The sequence below is a fragment of the Vanessa tameamea genome, chromosome Z, assembly GCF_037043105.1.
Source record: "Vanessa tameamea isolate UH-Manoa-2023 chromosome Z, ilVanTame1 primary haplotype, whole genome shotgun sequence".
Taxonomy (NCBI): domain Eukaryota; kingdom Metazoa; phylum Arthropoda; class Insecta; order Lepidoptera; family Nymphalidae; genus Vanessa; species Vanessa tameamea.
The window spans coordinates 2,225,186-2,242,013 of NC_087341.1; the positions used below are offsets into that span (position 1 = coordinate 2,225,186).

General features: G+C 33.8%; 1 protein-coding gene across 1 annotated transcript in view; it reads left to right on the plus strand.

Moving 5' to 3' along the window:
- The window catches only part of LOC113403873 (sodium-dependent dopamine transporter-like), a 43,112-nt gene extending 33,366 nt beyond the window's left edge, over window positions 1-9,746 (plus strand). Inside the window, exons 10-12 of the mRNA XM_064220254.1 lie at window positions 2,724-2,867; window positions 4,457-4,585; window positions 9,556-9,746. Of these exons, the coding sequence (XP_064076324.1) occupies window positions 2,724-2,867; window positions 4,457-4,585; window positions 9,556-9,708 (426 nt within the window). The 3' untranslated portion in view covers window positions 9,709-9,746. The remainder of the gene's footprint in view (window positions 1-2,723; window positions 2,868-4,456; window positions 4,586-9,555) is intronic.
- The last annotated feature ends 7,082 nt before the right edge of the window (window positions 9,747-16,828 follow it).

A 16,828-nucleotide genomic window follows, 5' to 3' on the forward strand; every position in this document is an offset into this window, starting at 1 on the left:
TAACATAAAATCACGATGTTATTCAATATTGTTCTCGTGTTTTACAAACAATGGCTAATTTTATTTGTAGAATTCAAAAAGATAAAACTACATTGCGAAGTACGAACTTTCATTACCGCATTTTCTTTGACTGCATTTCTTTTAATTACTTAAAACAAATAATTTAAGGAACAATTTCGTATTATGTGTATTTTTTTACATTTATTTTTTTAAATTATTTTTGTGAATATATCTCTCATAATGACCAAGTAAGATAGTGTGAATATTTTTCTCTCTTTATGAAGTATTTTTATACGCGCTACCGACTAGTACTAGGCCATCATAGACTCCGAGGAGTTTGATACAGGAAATTAAAGTAGGAAACTGTTTTGTATACAGTTTGAATGGAGCCTTCATACGAGTACTGAAAACTCAGGTTGCGTTAGCTTGAATAATAAGCTACCTTTATATTTTATTTTTTGAACTGAATGTCGTTGAAGTATTTTTTTTTAATTAAGTGATGTGTTTATTACTTCTTATTATTAAATTAACTTTAGGAGGCGACTGTTAAAATATTGAATATGTATGAGTTTTTGTCGTTTGAAAAGACCACAAAGTCTATTATCTTTTTCACAGACTACCAATTTCTGTTATCTTCTTGGTTTTTATGGTTCCTTTACATTGTTATATTTATAATACCAATATTATGTATGTATGTATGTACTCTGACGTAACCACATAAGAACTGAAATCAATCATACATTCAATTCATACATTTAAAATATATTAACACGTTTTAAATTAGAATTTAAGTCTTTTTAAAAGATTTATTATTATTAAATACTTTGATTTCAATTATTAGTGTTGTGGTTTCGAAGTCTTTTTATTCCTTAGGGATATCGAGCATATCTCTAAGTGATATAAATAAACATTGGACAACATCACATACATTACTCTGATCCCAATGTAAGTAGGTAAAGCACTTGTGTTATGGAAAATCAGAAGTAACGACGGTACCACAAACACCCAGACCCAAGACAACATAGAAAACTAATGAACTTTTTCTATATCGACTCGACCGGGAATCGAACTCTGGACCTCCGAGTGGCGTACCCATGAAAACCAGTGTAGACACTCCTCGATCACGGAGGTCGTCCAATATCCACGGAGGAATATAAATGACATAAGTGAAACCGAAATAGTTTATATTATATGCCAATCGGAATTTGATTCCCGTTCGCCAAATTGATGACTCATTCGGTATTTTTTACTGTTTACTATAATTAAGAAAAGATACTCTTATTATCAAGAGTTTGACGATTGGCAATTAATCCTTTGGTTAGTGGAATTGGTGAAGACAACACTAATGGCAATGTAATTATATATAAAATGATTTTAATACTATATTAACGTAAATGAATTGCATTTTTTTACAATTTGCATTAGATCTGGACCGCCAACATTGTATAACCAACGCCAACGTAGGTACTGGTATTTCTTGTATCTGTAAAATGAGTTCAACTAAATTGATCTTTTATTTTATATACCTATTAATATTGTAACTACCTATAAAATAGTTAAAAAATAATTTTGTTGTTTAACATTTCTATAGATTTAATTAATTTTATTTCAGGTATTAATAAAAACTCCTCTAGGTGTTAAATAGTTGCCAGCACTCATAGACACACACTGTTTTTTTTTCATTATTTTTTTTTATACTATATGTGGCAAACGAGCAGGAGGCTCACCTGATTGAAAGTGACTACCACCGCCCATGGACATCTGCAACACCGGGGGCTTGCAGATGCGTTGCTTGCCTTTAAGGAAGGCATACGCTCTTTTCTTGAAGGTCCCCAAGTAGTATCGGTTCGGAAAAACCGCCGGCGAAAGCTGGTTCCACAGAGTGGTTGTGCGAGGCGGATAATGTCTTAAAAATCGCGCTGTTGTGGATTTTTGGACATCTAGGTCGGGCGGGTGAAATTTAGAATTTTGACGAGATGTCCGAAGATGAAATTTAGCAGACACATCTCCACTATAAGCCATTTCTTATTCGGCCAAAGCGCTGCCACCTACGGAATCTAAAATATTACTCTTTTTACCTGAAATTTATATTCTTAGAACGATTTCCGTTTCGGTATCTACTTCAAACCTCCAAACGGAGGTTAACCAATTTTGATGTTACAGTTCTCAACTGTGAGCTCAATATATAATGTAATTAGTGGCAATCCTATACGACGGGAGAGATTTCAGACGCAGGACTCCATTACGTTTTTTTTTATGAAACGCGAGAGTAGTAACACTCCTAAATTACAAACTTCGGGCTGCTTTGGAGAACTTTTTGACACTAAAACCTTTTTGTGGCATGAACCGGGGCTTAAACGGAACCTCAGATCAAAATCAACAGCCTTATAAGTTTGTCATTCGAAAGACGAGGGAATCGAATTGTCAGTGTTATTAGAATCACTTGAATTTCAACACTCACACAACAATACAAATATTGCAATTTTTCGGTTATTGCATTTTTGGACTCAAATGAGTAGCCTAATAAACACAACTCAAATAGTCTCATAAAAAAATAAAGTATTTAATTTATAAACTATTATCTGGTGATCATTTATAAAATCTCTTAAGTTTTCTTAATTGGGTACACTATTATCTCGAATAGATTTATCATGTAAATAAAAATTTTCAAACTTACTTGCTTGATTTTTTATCGTTTAGATAATTAAACTTTTTATTTACAGACAGCTGTTTTCAATAAACTGAAGGACATGAATGCGTTAAAGGACGCATCGCAAAAGATTGTGGCTTTGTTATGGATGTTCTTAACCCTCATTACAGTTGTCGTTATTCAAGCAAAAGTGATAGCTAAGTATATCTTGCAAAATGTAAGTTTATGAATACATTTTATTCGTAAAACTCTTTAAAAGTATTTAAATCTATTTTTGTCTATGTGTGTGTAGTTGATGTGTTCTTATTTCTAATTTAGGATGATTCTTTTTTGTTTAATTTTGTTAAAGTAGTAAATATTTTTTTTAGGGATAAAAATAAATATTTTATTTGTTAATTAAAAATTCATGCTGTTTTTTCAAACTAAATAAATAACTTGTCATTGATTATTTTTGATTTGACATGTCGGACACTTTTTAATAATTGACTCAGTTTGATTGAAGTTATTTTCGACACGAAATAAATATATAATCTATATTTGAAAGCCTTTACATAGCGTTAGCGAAGAATACTAAACTGTATTAGATATTAATATACTGTCTCTTAACGGCCCCTCAAACTCACCCCTCAAAACGGAACACAATAGTACTAAGTATTTCTATTTCGTGGTAGAATATTTGATGAGTGGGTGATACCTACGAAGAAATCGTTGCACTAATAACCCCGTGTAAATGTATTTGATACTTATACATAAATGAATACTGAAGGTAAATTCCTATTTCCTCATATTCACAAATGAAATTGCTGCAGCGTTATAATGTATTTATTAGGATAGATATTTCAGTTCCAATTTTCGAGATATTCTAATGGTCTTAACCATTCGAATATCTCGATATTCCATTAAACAAATATTATAATATCTAATACCTATTAATGTATCTCATGAACCGTCATAGTTAGACACTTGAAATTTTTACAGATGATGTATTTCTCTTGCCGCTTTAATAAACAATATTAAAAAAACAGAATAAAATAAATATTTAAGGGGCCCATACAATAGACATGATTTTTTAAATACGGCTACAAACGAATTATGTGCTAACTCTTTTCCACCCGCGGTTTTACCCGTATGTTAGAGGAAGATGACATATAATATGTTATGCCTTTTTATACCCTTGACAACACTTATGCAAATTTCATGATGAGGGGTTTAGTATTTAAGACGTGAAAGAAGCAAACACACTTTCGTATTTATAATGTTAGTTGGGGTTCCTATTTGCTCTCACGTGAAGGCAATTAGAATATCGGTCACCACTTAGAAAACGACGTTATAGCCGAGCAAATTTCATCGACATTGGCAAAATGCTAGCCAGCTATGTCGGAAATATTCTAAAGTATATATCTGCATCGGCAGGTACACCTCTGTCAATTGGTGTAAGTTTCTGAATCCGAGCTTCTAGTAAGAATTTATTGATACCAACGAAGAATATACATATCTATTAGTAATTTTATATATATTTATATAATATATAAAGTCACTTCCTGCCGTATTTTAGATCTTTTAAACTATGCAACTGATTTTAATGGTTTTCATAAATAAACAGAGTGATTATTGTAGTAAAGAAAAGTCAAGAATTTCAACTTTCCTAGCGCAAAAAAAATACAATTGTTTTTCTTTTTATGTTTGTTTTTCAAGCTAAAAAAAATGTTTCAATTAAAATCTTACAACTATACCGACCGGTATTAAGTTATCCGGGTAGCTAGTATATTTAATAAAAGGTCACTTAAACATATTTTTTTTTTACAGAATATAGTAGGAGTTTTTAGAAGTAACTTTAAGTATGGACCTCCCGAAATAGATGATCGTAAGAAGAGAAGAAATTTCGATGAGATTACACAGAGCAGACAATGTCGACACGATTGTATGATTTTAGATGTAAGTATTTATGTGCGAGTTGAAATTGCACGTATATTCTTTTTTTTGTGGTATAGGTTGGCGGACGAGCATATGGGCCACCTGATGGTAAGTGGTCACCACCGCCCATAGACAATGGCGCTGTAAGAAATATTAACCATTCCTTACATCGCCAATGCGCTACCAACCTTGGGAACTATGATGCTATGTCCCTTGTGCCACTAGCTCACTCACCCTTCAAGCCGGAACACAACAATACTGTTGTTTGACGGAAGAATATCTCATGAGTGGGTGGTACCTACCCAGTTTGGCTTGCACATAGCCCTACCAAGTTAGCATATAAGTTAGTTACGTAATAAATAAACGAAATAATTTAGATACACATTTTTTTAGTCACGTAAGAACTATTTATGTAAGTTAGACAAAATTACTTAAAGTTGAATTTGGTGTATAAGGCTGTGTAGTACGTTTATAATATATTGTTTAAAATGAGATGAGAATGAATGAAATGATACATATAACATAAAACATTACAGCCTAATCTTAGCCTTATTAAGAAACTTTATCCATATAAAATGCAAATTTTTTAATTTTTATTTGAAGCCGTTACTGTTTGAATTTACTCCAGACTTAGTTTCTGTGACTTTCTTTAATTTCCGGTTAGTATTTTGGTACCCTTGTCTCAGGGTATCAGTTGAAATGTTCCGCTTCGGGATAATAACTCTCTTTTGGTGTTTGAGCGGAAAATAAAAAACAAATGTGTGCGTCTTGGGACGCCCGAGAGAAGTGAACTTCTAATCTATGTTGAATATGCGTAAGACAAAGGGAAGCCACGTAACGCGTTACGTAACGAAGCGGTTTACCCTCCCATACGATATTATCCATTCAAAAAGATTTATCTTATTAGGTTTTCACAAATAAATTAACAATTAAATTTTCACGATATCTAAGCATCGTCAGAAAAGAAATGACTCAATAAGAACAGGTAACGTGAAACTTGGAGAAGCTGATCCTGAGTCGTGAGGTTGGAAACGATCTCTCCCTACGAGCAATCGCGTCGGCGATGCGCCGCAGGAAATTGGCGTTGAGGGCCTTTCTGTGTCACCGTTATGGTACAGAATGAGACGGTGGAGCGGGAATAACAAAGGGCCAATCTCACTCGACGGAGACGATGAATGCGTTATCTCGGCCGTGCGACAGCCCTGACGCCCGGGGTTTAAAAGATAGGGCTTGAACTTGAGGCTGTGGATGCTTGGGGCCTCTCGTGTGACTGTATCGGACGGCCCTGAACAAGACGGCACCCTGGAATCGTAAAGCCGTACGCACTGACGAGGAGTGCGCTGAAGAAAGCTCCGCTGAGTCACGAGCGAAGTCTCATATCGACACGATCTCGCAGGCTTTCCAATCCGTGCCAAATACGGCTATCTCAGTGGTTTAAGCGGGTACGAATCCCACACAACACGGTTCCTTCCTAAGGGCCCAGGTACCTTTCTGAAGGATTTATCTGCGTCGAAAGAAAAGAAAAAAGAATAGGTAAAATTGGAAATAGATAAAATGTTGCAAATCAAGTCTCAGATACTGAATTTCAAACAAAATATAACTGGATATTTATTTTCATTTTCTAACTTACGAAGAATATAGCTTAGTTAATCACAAAAAAACGTTTCGTAACGTTGTATAAGTCCACCGGTTATATCATTAATTGAATCCGTATCTATTTCTGCAAGATGAAGACTAACAGTATACAAATTACTTGAAAATGATCATTGCATTTCTGCCGCAATCCGAACCCTCAGGGTAATCCCTCACCGGGAGTATTCGCGTTTATTGTAACAGTTGACATCCGTGATGTAATTCTCGGTGAGTGAGTGATTACGAAGAACTGAGTGTAATGCTCAGTTCTTGCACAACCTATAATGTTACATTTTTTCTTAAATTGTAAAAAACTGTTGATTCGACTTTAGGGGAATACCCGAAATAGATTCTTAGATTGTTACATTACAGTTGAGAGATGGCCTTAGAAATTTTTACTCTAATTTGGATTGAGTCGCGAGAAATGAATAAGGGTAGAATATTATGCTATTTTTCTAATGAATGCTTTCTGTGACGTCATTCGTTTATTAAAATAAAATATTATTGGTTCACATTATTGTACCTCATGGATTGAATGAAAAGTATTTAATTGATTATATGTATTACTAGTTGTGGCTTCTTCGCTCGATTTTTAAGGATCCAGTGGTTTAGACGTGGAAGAGCAATAGACGGATAGGTAAACAAATGCTTACAAATGCAGCCCAGTTCCTTTAACTTGGATGAAGGGCTGTGCAAGCTCACTCATTATAATTATATTCTACCCTCACATATGCAAAGCTTAGTATTGTTGGATTCCGGTTTGAAAGGCGAGGGATCCAGTGTGTTGCCTAAACAGTTAACACAAGGAACAAAACATCTTTGCTACCTATTGTTGTTGGTTGGTCGCATTGACTTTGTATGAAATAATTAATATTTCTTACAGTAACTATTTAATAAGTTTAGTAGTGTTTATACTCTTATGATGATTGATGATGATGACCCGATGATTTCGGGTTTAAACCCAGGCTGCAACTCCTGAATTTTCATGTTCTTAATTTGTGTTTATAATTCATCTCGTGCTCGGCAGTGAAGGAAAACATCTTGAAGAAACCTGCATGTGTCTAATTTCAACGAAATTCTGCCACATGTGTATTCCACCAACCCGTATTGGAGCAGCGTGGTGGAATATGCTCCGAACCTTCTCCTCAAAGGGAGAGGAGGCCTTAGACCAGTAGTGGGATTTCCCACTACTGGTCTAAGGCCTAATAGGCTGCTAATGTAAAAAAAAAAAATACTCTGGTGCTGAAGAAATGTAAAATCGCCTGAACTGTCTACGGTGTCGGATAGTCAGACACTTAATCAATAACAACAATAAGCGAGGGATGGAATGTTGTATATATTATATAACAGTCGCAAGCACTGTGCACATACACTTCTGCACTATCACCTGCGTAGTCGGTTGGGCTATTGAGAATGACCGCAAAATGGATCGATAAGACACTATCAATCATGCAATAATTTAAAAATTAACAATAACCAATATTTAACACGGGAGACACAATTCTTAAAATCAATATTCTTTTTAAATATATTTTTGTTTTAGTATTAATTTGTAAAGACTAGAACATTTTTTATCTGTTAAATGAAAATAAATTACAATTTTTAAATATCGAATACGTCAAATGATGTCGGAATTTTTAGTTTATTCTCGAGATTATAAGTAACAACGTTAACAGTATAGCTTGTTATTAAATTTTTGACGTCTCTTTCCGCTCTCATAATTAACTTGGTCTTGGTATCGTAGGTAGATGAAATACGCTGTAAGAGAAATCTCTTGGAGCTTTTATACAAACAAAGGATATTTTTGAAAAAATATTTGATTGCACATATTTTTAGTTTATTTCATGTTTTCGTTAGATTTATAATCGATCTATTGTTATGACAATTTATTGTTATATTGCGTGGTATATTGCTATAGAGAATACCATACAGTCATCATAAATATATTATAAAATATTCATAGTTTAAGAGTATACCCGCTTCCAAATTCTCACGTTACATTACGACTTGTTAGGTTTTCAAGTGAGCATTCCGAACACAAGTTTTAGTTTTAATTGGAGGGTAATAGAAATATTAGTAATTATTTGAAAAAAATATACGACAAGTTAACGACGTGGTTGGGAGTTTGATTCAAGTTCATGACAAATATTTTTGTAAATTGGGTCTTTGAATATGCGCTGTGCGGTTGGAATACCGCGACGGATTTTTTGGCGTGTGACTTCTTTGTATATATTTGAGTTAAATATGTCCATAGTATTTTTCTATGGAGTTATACTTCCTTTGGTGTGCTATGAATGTTGAAAGTAAGCCTCCAGTTCCTTTGTCGCTTATACTATAAAAAAGTGATTTTTAACGATGCGCGCGCACAGACGGACTTTTAAACTACACAATGAATACTTAAATAGCGTGTGAAAGTTATATAGTTAGATGAAAAAGAAATCACTTTTATCACAATAGAACATATAATTTTTTGTAATAATTTACTTGCATGTAATTCAAAACTATTTTTAATAACGCCATAGAAGTATAACTTCTCACTCGCACATACGTATAACACTTTCATATATATATTTCGTTGCCTAATTAACAACGAAACCCCGTTGTCATGACAACCGGGCTATGAAATATTTTAAAACCAAGCAATACATTGTATTGTCGAGCCGAGTGAGCCATTATCAGTATTAAGGCAACAGCGTTTAAGTTCTTATGGTAGCTAAATCGTCTTATTTAATGCCTTCGCGTTGCCTGTATTCCATACTAAATGCTAGTTGCCTCTTTAACTTTAATTTTTTTTTTACTCGTTATTTAAAATTATAGTTATTTCATTTATATAACGTTATATAATTGCCATCTATACGTTCCGACTTAGTTATATAAAATTGCTTAAGTTTTATAATCAATTAAAATTTTTGAAGAGAATTTTAAGCATCTTGTCTTTCAGTATGTAAGACAAGCTGTTAAGAGGGAAGAATAAAAATTAATTTTTTTTTACCTCCATTTTGAGTTTTAAATAATTTGTGATTTAGTTTTAAGTTAAATAGCTATGTTATTTTATTTTTTATTTATTTCTTAAATTCATAATTTGTATATTTTGGAAAACATATGTTGATTAAAAATAAATTGGCTAAAATAAGAGCGTCATTTGAGTGTAACTATTGTGTATTTACCCTTACTAATAATGATTTAGCGCGGCCGTCTTCATCGCTGTACACGGAACACTTCTTCAGTAAGCTGTCTATAAGCTTTTGATCTCTGCTTATATGAAAACATTTAATACACACTTACGTTCAGGTCTGAAACGACATCTATGTAATATTAAATTTGTATGAAAATATTTTATATTTTTTTTATTATTTCAGGATAAATACGAATGCAATCACCTACCACTTATATTCAGGAGCAGATCAAGCCTTCCTAGTGCAGAATCATCGCTTACAAATATTTACGAAGACTCCTCGAAGCCTAAGAAAACTTCAAGTGTCTTAGATGTTTCTGTAATGAATATGAATTAGATATGTCGATTCTATGTTTAAATAAAATATAACTGTTACGTTTTCGTTCTCATTTTTCAAAGCGATCAATATATGCAAAGCCAATTAATACCTAACGATAACGGCTCCTTGGTACGTTATGACACGCGTGTCTTCCGTGATCTGCGTTCGTATTAAGAACAGTTGAAGTATTCTGTAATAAGAAACTCGTATCTCACCACAGAATACGAGCGTAAAATGTCAGAATGTGACATCTACTGTATAATTATAAAATTTATAGGATTCACGTATCAAAATGGCGTATATCCGTAAGTCGATCGTAAACATTTCACACGTGAGACTCACAAGTGAATTCTTACAGAATCGCAATTCAGTTGAACGTCGACTCTTAAATAATTTACTTGTTACAATATTCCTATCAAACTTAGTTAAGTGAAACAAGTTGGATTTAAAACAATCCTTTTTCCTGAATTTTGCTCTTTTTACTTGTGAACTAAGTTTTATTAAATTTATACAAGTTAATGATAGTAATATTTTTATAAACGAAATACTCGGCTGTGACGCGTTGCGGACATCGTGGAAGACAGCATTCCTTTGGTTTACTACTAGTCTGGATGAGCTCTTTGTTAACTGCAAGAGCGTTCGTGCTCGACGATGAATCCGCTGCGACTTCACAATTGAAATTTCGTTCATGAGTTGCTATCAATTTTATTATTATTACTTTCAATGGTTTTCATATACTTTAGAGGATTTTTTTCTAATATAGATTTTGCATACTTATTATGAGAACCGGAATTAAGGATTATTGAACGTATCTGATTGTTAAATAGCAATTTCCTTTACGTTCATTGACTGAGGCACATAGTAAAGCTACCTGTGTGGAAGATACTATAGTGCACTGCTCACCCATAGGCGGGCTCTGTGTTCCCTTACACTTATAGTACTAATTTATGAGAAAACTACATTAGGTGCTTCTATTAAATATATGAGAAGATATGTTAGTTATATGTTCCTTGTCATATTATATAGGCAATATATATTATGTTGTACATTATCAATATGTTGTCAAAAGATACACGACTCATGTTAATATGAACCCTTCAACATCTCGATCAGACATAATTATCAAAACAAAACAAAAAGACTCACTTTGGGTTTGTGTAGTCGATTTTTCATTAAAATCTCATAATGACATCATAAAAAGTATTTTACAATGTTTGTAAAAAATTAAGCATACAAACAGCACAGTAACAGTCTGTAAATTTGCCACTGCTCCTCTCCCTTTTTATGAGAAGGTTTGGAGCTTATTCCACCACGCTGCTCCAATGCGGATTGGTAGGTATAGACATGGCAGAATTTCGTTGAAATTAGACACATCACGATGTCTTCCTTCACCACCGAGCACGAGATGAATTATAAACATAAATTAAGCACATGAAAAAACAGTACTTACCTGGGCTTAAAGCCGCAATCATCGATGATGAGATGCACGCGTTCTAACCACTGGGCCATCTCGGCTCTTTAAAAAGATAACATTTAAAAATAGAATCAACCGTAGTCGTACCTAATTCTATAATAAATACATATATATCTTATAGATACTAATATTATACATGCGAAGGTAACTCTGTCTGTTACCTCTTCACGCTTAAACTTGTGAACCGATTCAGATGAAATTAGGTAAGGATATATTTTGGTTCCGTTAAACGACATAGACATTCAAATCTCCATTTTAATTCACCCCTTAAGGGAGTAAAATGAGGGGGTTAAATGGTTTGTGTGCTATAGGTAAAGTGTTATAAATTTCGCACGGGTAAACTATTATTAACATAAATCTGCTGTGAGTGTGAATTAGTATTGACCAATCATCTAGCCACCTGTAATATTGTATTCGCATTTGATGTTTCATTATATTGGTCTTTTGTTATTCGACTTAAATTAAAGTTACAACTAACGGCACATTCATTACATACATTACATTAGCAGCCTGTAAATTTACCACTGCTGGACTAAGGCCTCCTCTCCCTTTGAGAAGGTTCGGAGCATATTCCACCACGCTGCTCCAATGCGGGTTGGTGGAATACACATGTGGCATTTCGTTGAAATTAGACACATGCAGTTTTCCTCACGGGATTTTTCTTCACCGCCGAGCACGAGATAAATTATAAACACAAATTAAGCACATGAAATTCAGTGGTGCTTGCCTGGGTTTGAACCCGAAATTATCGGTTAACATGACTTTGTTTAAAAAAAAAAAACGATGCCTATTATAGTATTTGGTTTATTATTTTCTATCCTTGCGTGTCCCTTTTATGTATCACAATTCTGAAATTCTGGTGTTTAATTTCAATGACAATTAATATACTTAAAATGTTTCTGTGAATCTGGCACCTTAAGCGGTCACGTAATTCGTCTCCCTACTTTAAGATGGTACTTCCACGCATGTGTGCGTATTAATACATCCAAAAATGTGATTCTATTAAGGATTGAGGTAGATTAGAGACAATTTATTAAATTTAAATGAATTCCGTATTACTAAAAATGGTTTTCATTTTTACTTTACTTTTACGACATATAATCATCCAATTAAGGGATTTAAACTAAAAGTATTTTTCCGAAACCATCAGCTCCATCGAGATACGAGCACGGCAAGGCAGGCGCAGTGACATACGTGAAAACGGCAACGCAGAATCTCCAATTGAAAATGTTGTTTTGCAATTGCAATAATTCCAAAGTACAATTGTAATTTAATTCCATATTGTAGGAAATAATAGAACAATTCCTCGTCGTCTCTAAGATATGTCTTATAATGTATTCGTGCTAATTATACGATTATGTCTCCGTCGCAAGTCTACTCTTCCTTGAATTCCCTTAAAAACTTCTAAGTAGGTACTTCATTAGAGGAGCGGATATGAGCCCTTTTATTCACAATTAAATAGCACCCGCATCTAGCAGAGGGCACTAATTGGAAGAAAGAAACCATTGGACATACTTGCACGACCAAGCGAAGCGAGGGCGACTGTTATGCTAAAACCTCTAGAAAAAATAAAATGATTGCCACAACTGTGTCACGTACTTAACATATTTGATGTTTGGTGTATTTATTTCTACAGGTGCTATCAAAGCGTTAAACGTCTTTTCTAAAATCTTCTATCGTTTCTACTAAATTACGAGAACTTGATCGTAATTATACGATGGAACCTTATTAGATATGCCAGTGCAAATATTTAGCTATCGACCGCACATAAACTTCACGATATGAATTGGAATTTTGATACTTAAAAATTGAAATGAATATGCGGACATCAAATTCTAATTTATCTGATGTGTGAATAGTTTTTATAATAAGTTTTAGTTTAAAGAGTAATTTTATATAATAAATAATATAGGTAAGTGTAAACGTCAGTACAGTCAGGTTAATAAAGTTGTTTACCAAAATATTACTATTTTCTTGTGAATATTAATATTTTAGAGGTGTAAGGTCACAGATTCTAACGGCTCAGGTCGTTGAAACCAGGTTCTAAGCTTAGATCATTTATAAAAAATGTTGGGTTATTCTGACGGGAAAATCTTAGTAGCAGCCTCTAAGTAAACACCCGCGCGCTCAAAAAGCACATATTATATCCATTCGTATAGTGTTCAGTAGGTAGTCAACAACGTCCATAGATATTCGTACCATTACAAATATTGACCATCCTTACATTGACAATGCGGCACCAGCCTAGGGAATGGATGTTATGTTATTTCCCTTGTGCCTGTTGTTATACTGGCTCACTCACCCTCCAAACCGGAACTGAACAATTAAACATTGCCGTTTGACGGTACAATACATTATGAATGGGTGGTACCTATTCAAATGTGCTTGCGCAAAACCTTATCTACCAAAAAACGTCGGATTTGCCGTACCAAAGGATTAAGGTGCGAGGAAAAAGAAAATGCAGTCGCGTTCACGCACATAACTGTGCACTAAGCTATGTGGTGTGCAATTGTTTCGTCTCCTTTGAGAAGGGACCACTTTTCATAAGGATTTCAAAACATTACTATTATTTTTGACGACCTCCGTGGTCGAGTAGTGTGTACACCGGTTCCCGGTCGAGTCGATGTAGAAAAAGTTCATTAGTTTTCTATGTTGTCTTTCGGTCTGGGTGTTTGTGGTACCGTCGTTACTTCTGATTTTCCATAACACAAGTGCTTTAGTTACTTACATTGGGATCTGAGTAATGTATGTGATGCCCAATATTTATATATTTACATTTGTTAATCCCAATCCATTATTGATAATATGCTGTCAGGCTTGGGATCTAAGTTACTTTGTTGTTATGACCCTTTTGCCTGTAATTACACTGGCTCAGGCTCAATTATCCTTCGTGCCGGAAAACAGCGAAACAAAATATTATTGTTTTGGTTAAAAAATATTGGTATCTGGTACGTATTGATTGCTACTAAGTTTTTGGGTTGAACTGTACGTAGCTTGAGTAAATAACCGCGCTAAGTATATTGACTAGTTTGCGTGTGTAATGTTATATAATCAGAAATTGAATTCTAATAGCTTGCACGTTCGCTCATAGCTACGAAAGTATTTTTAGAAATGTAGGTCAAAACAAGTATTTGTAAGTGTGGAATTAAAACTATATCAAGACATAGACTACGTTTGAACACTCGATTATTAAGTTTTCCACTGCATGAAAAATTAATTCTCGCGACAAATATAAATATTTCAAATACATCCACGATAAAACCTTCATTTAAATAACTTCATAGGAATCGTAATATTCAACATTTCTTTGGGGTATTTTATTACATTTCACATCGGATGTTCTGACTTATATTGTTATTGGTGTTAAAAAGTTTAAATATAAAATAATAAAACCAGCCAAGTGTGAGTCGGACTCAAGCACGGAGGGTTCTGTACCATTATCAACAAAAACGACAAAAAAAATCACGTTTGTTTTTCTTCTTCGTGTCTTTTTTATCATCCGTCATTTTGTCAGAATTTTCGAACTTAATTACCGTAAATTCAAACTATAACATAAAAAAATTGGTTGAATAATATGAGCAGGGACTTACTACGAATCAGTGTTGATGACCAGCGTGACGTCATTACTTCGAGATGCTCGAGGATGATCAAAACGTAATTAAAGCGATAATAACGCTTAGTCGATGACAAAATCACTACTAACAGTTACTCAATGCGGGACTCGGCTCAAGTCGTGAGCTAAGAAATCTCTTTAAATCCATCATTTAACATTATTTTGAAGACCGACAACGTGCAGAGTTATTGTTTCTGATGTATATTTTGCTCTTTTTATGCAAGATGAAATAGTATAAAGTTTAATAAGCTTAAAGTCGGTTTGAAACACAAACAGGTGAGTATGAAATTTGACCGGAGATATTTAGGTAATCAAAGTATGACTTTTTCTTGTATATATATATTGCTTATAGTAAAACCTTAGTCTTAGGGTCGTATTTAACTTTTACCGTTACTATACACGAGGGAGTGCTACTTCGTACACCGGGTCACTCGACCAATCAGGAACACAGTAAACTATGAATGCTTTTTGTGGTAGAATTGCTGATAATAGAATTCCTACTGCAAGTTTACTTGGTGGTAGGGTTTTGTGCAAACCCATGGCTTGGTAACACTCATCACACGTTTAACCACCAACCAGCGATACTAAATATTTCTGTATGCTGTCTATTTATTTTCGTCTCGCTATGCATATCGAACAGCATGGGGGAACATGCTGTTCTAATGGTGCTTATTGGCAAAGTAATTAGTTTACCATGTAACCCCTTTGAAATATTTATTCTACTGGAAATCTTCAGATATATGAGATAAAGTCCACTGACTGACTAATCAAGCGATCTCCAAAACTATAGGTCCGATTGAATTAAAACGATTACTCCTTTCGCGTAGATGCACATTAAGAATTTTTTGAAATTTCAATATCATGGGGAAATTGCTCTCTTCCACTTCCCTTTGAAATTATATAATTTCGTATAAATTTTAATACGAACCCTGGACGGACATTGTATATAAATATGTATATAATCAAACTGGTTTAGAGGGTTTCCACCGAATATTGTTGTTTAATCTCCTTCTAAGGTAAGTTCAACTAATGAGTGGATCATCGGATCCAGTTCAGATACTGTTGAAGCGTGAATACAGTTAATCCAGGCGAACAGTAGTTTTTATTAACATTCCGACTACATTGTTTTCGAGACATTAATTATGTAATTTATATCTTAGTAAAGCTCGAATGGCTTTATTATGAATTCCATTATGATTAAAATATATATATATATATATGTGTAATTATATATTATGTCAACATTTGTTTTTCGTTAAAGTTAATTCATGTGCTGATATATAAATATTTTTAGTAAAAACGACATAAATAACTGGATTGAAGGATGAGTTAGCCAATGTAACTACATATTTTATACATAGCATAAAGTTTTGTGGCACATTGGAGATGTAATGAACACTTAATATTTCTTACAGAACGAACGTCTATGGGAGGTGGTGACCAATTACCATCAGGTAGCCTATTTAACGATCCATACTATAAAACATTATATTTACAATTTTCCAGTGATGGAAAACATTGTATACGCACGTAACGTACAGGCTGTATGGATGAAATGCTGCCAAATGTCCCGAAGTAGATTAGCGTTGAAAGTTAAGTTTTTAACCTTCATCATCTTGAGCCGAGGAGCCTTTTGCTCACCACTGGGACACGCCTTATGAGCAGTTACTTTTTTATATTAAATTCTTGAGACTAGAGATTGATTATAAACATATCTATCCCTATAAATTACATTCAATTGTCCAAATCAAAGAAGAACAAAATGTATTTGATAGAACGAAATTATTGCTTTAGCTAACGATAAATTAAATTATTTTTTATCTTATTATTCAGACCAATTATTTTTTTTTATAAATTGTCTGCTCTGGAAAGTTTGCGATGCGCTTACGGTAGGATAGATTTTGCTGAGATTTGGCATGAAAATAACTGATTAAATAGTTCAAGTTTTCACTGTGAAAAGTCAAAGTTCTGCATCGATTGTTAAAAAAATACAATGTCCATAATATTTGTATGCAGTTCGAGCAATGCCAATGTATATAATGCCAATATTT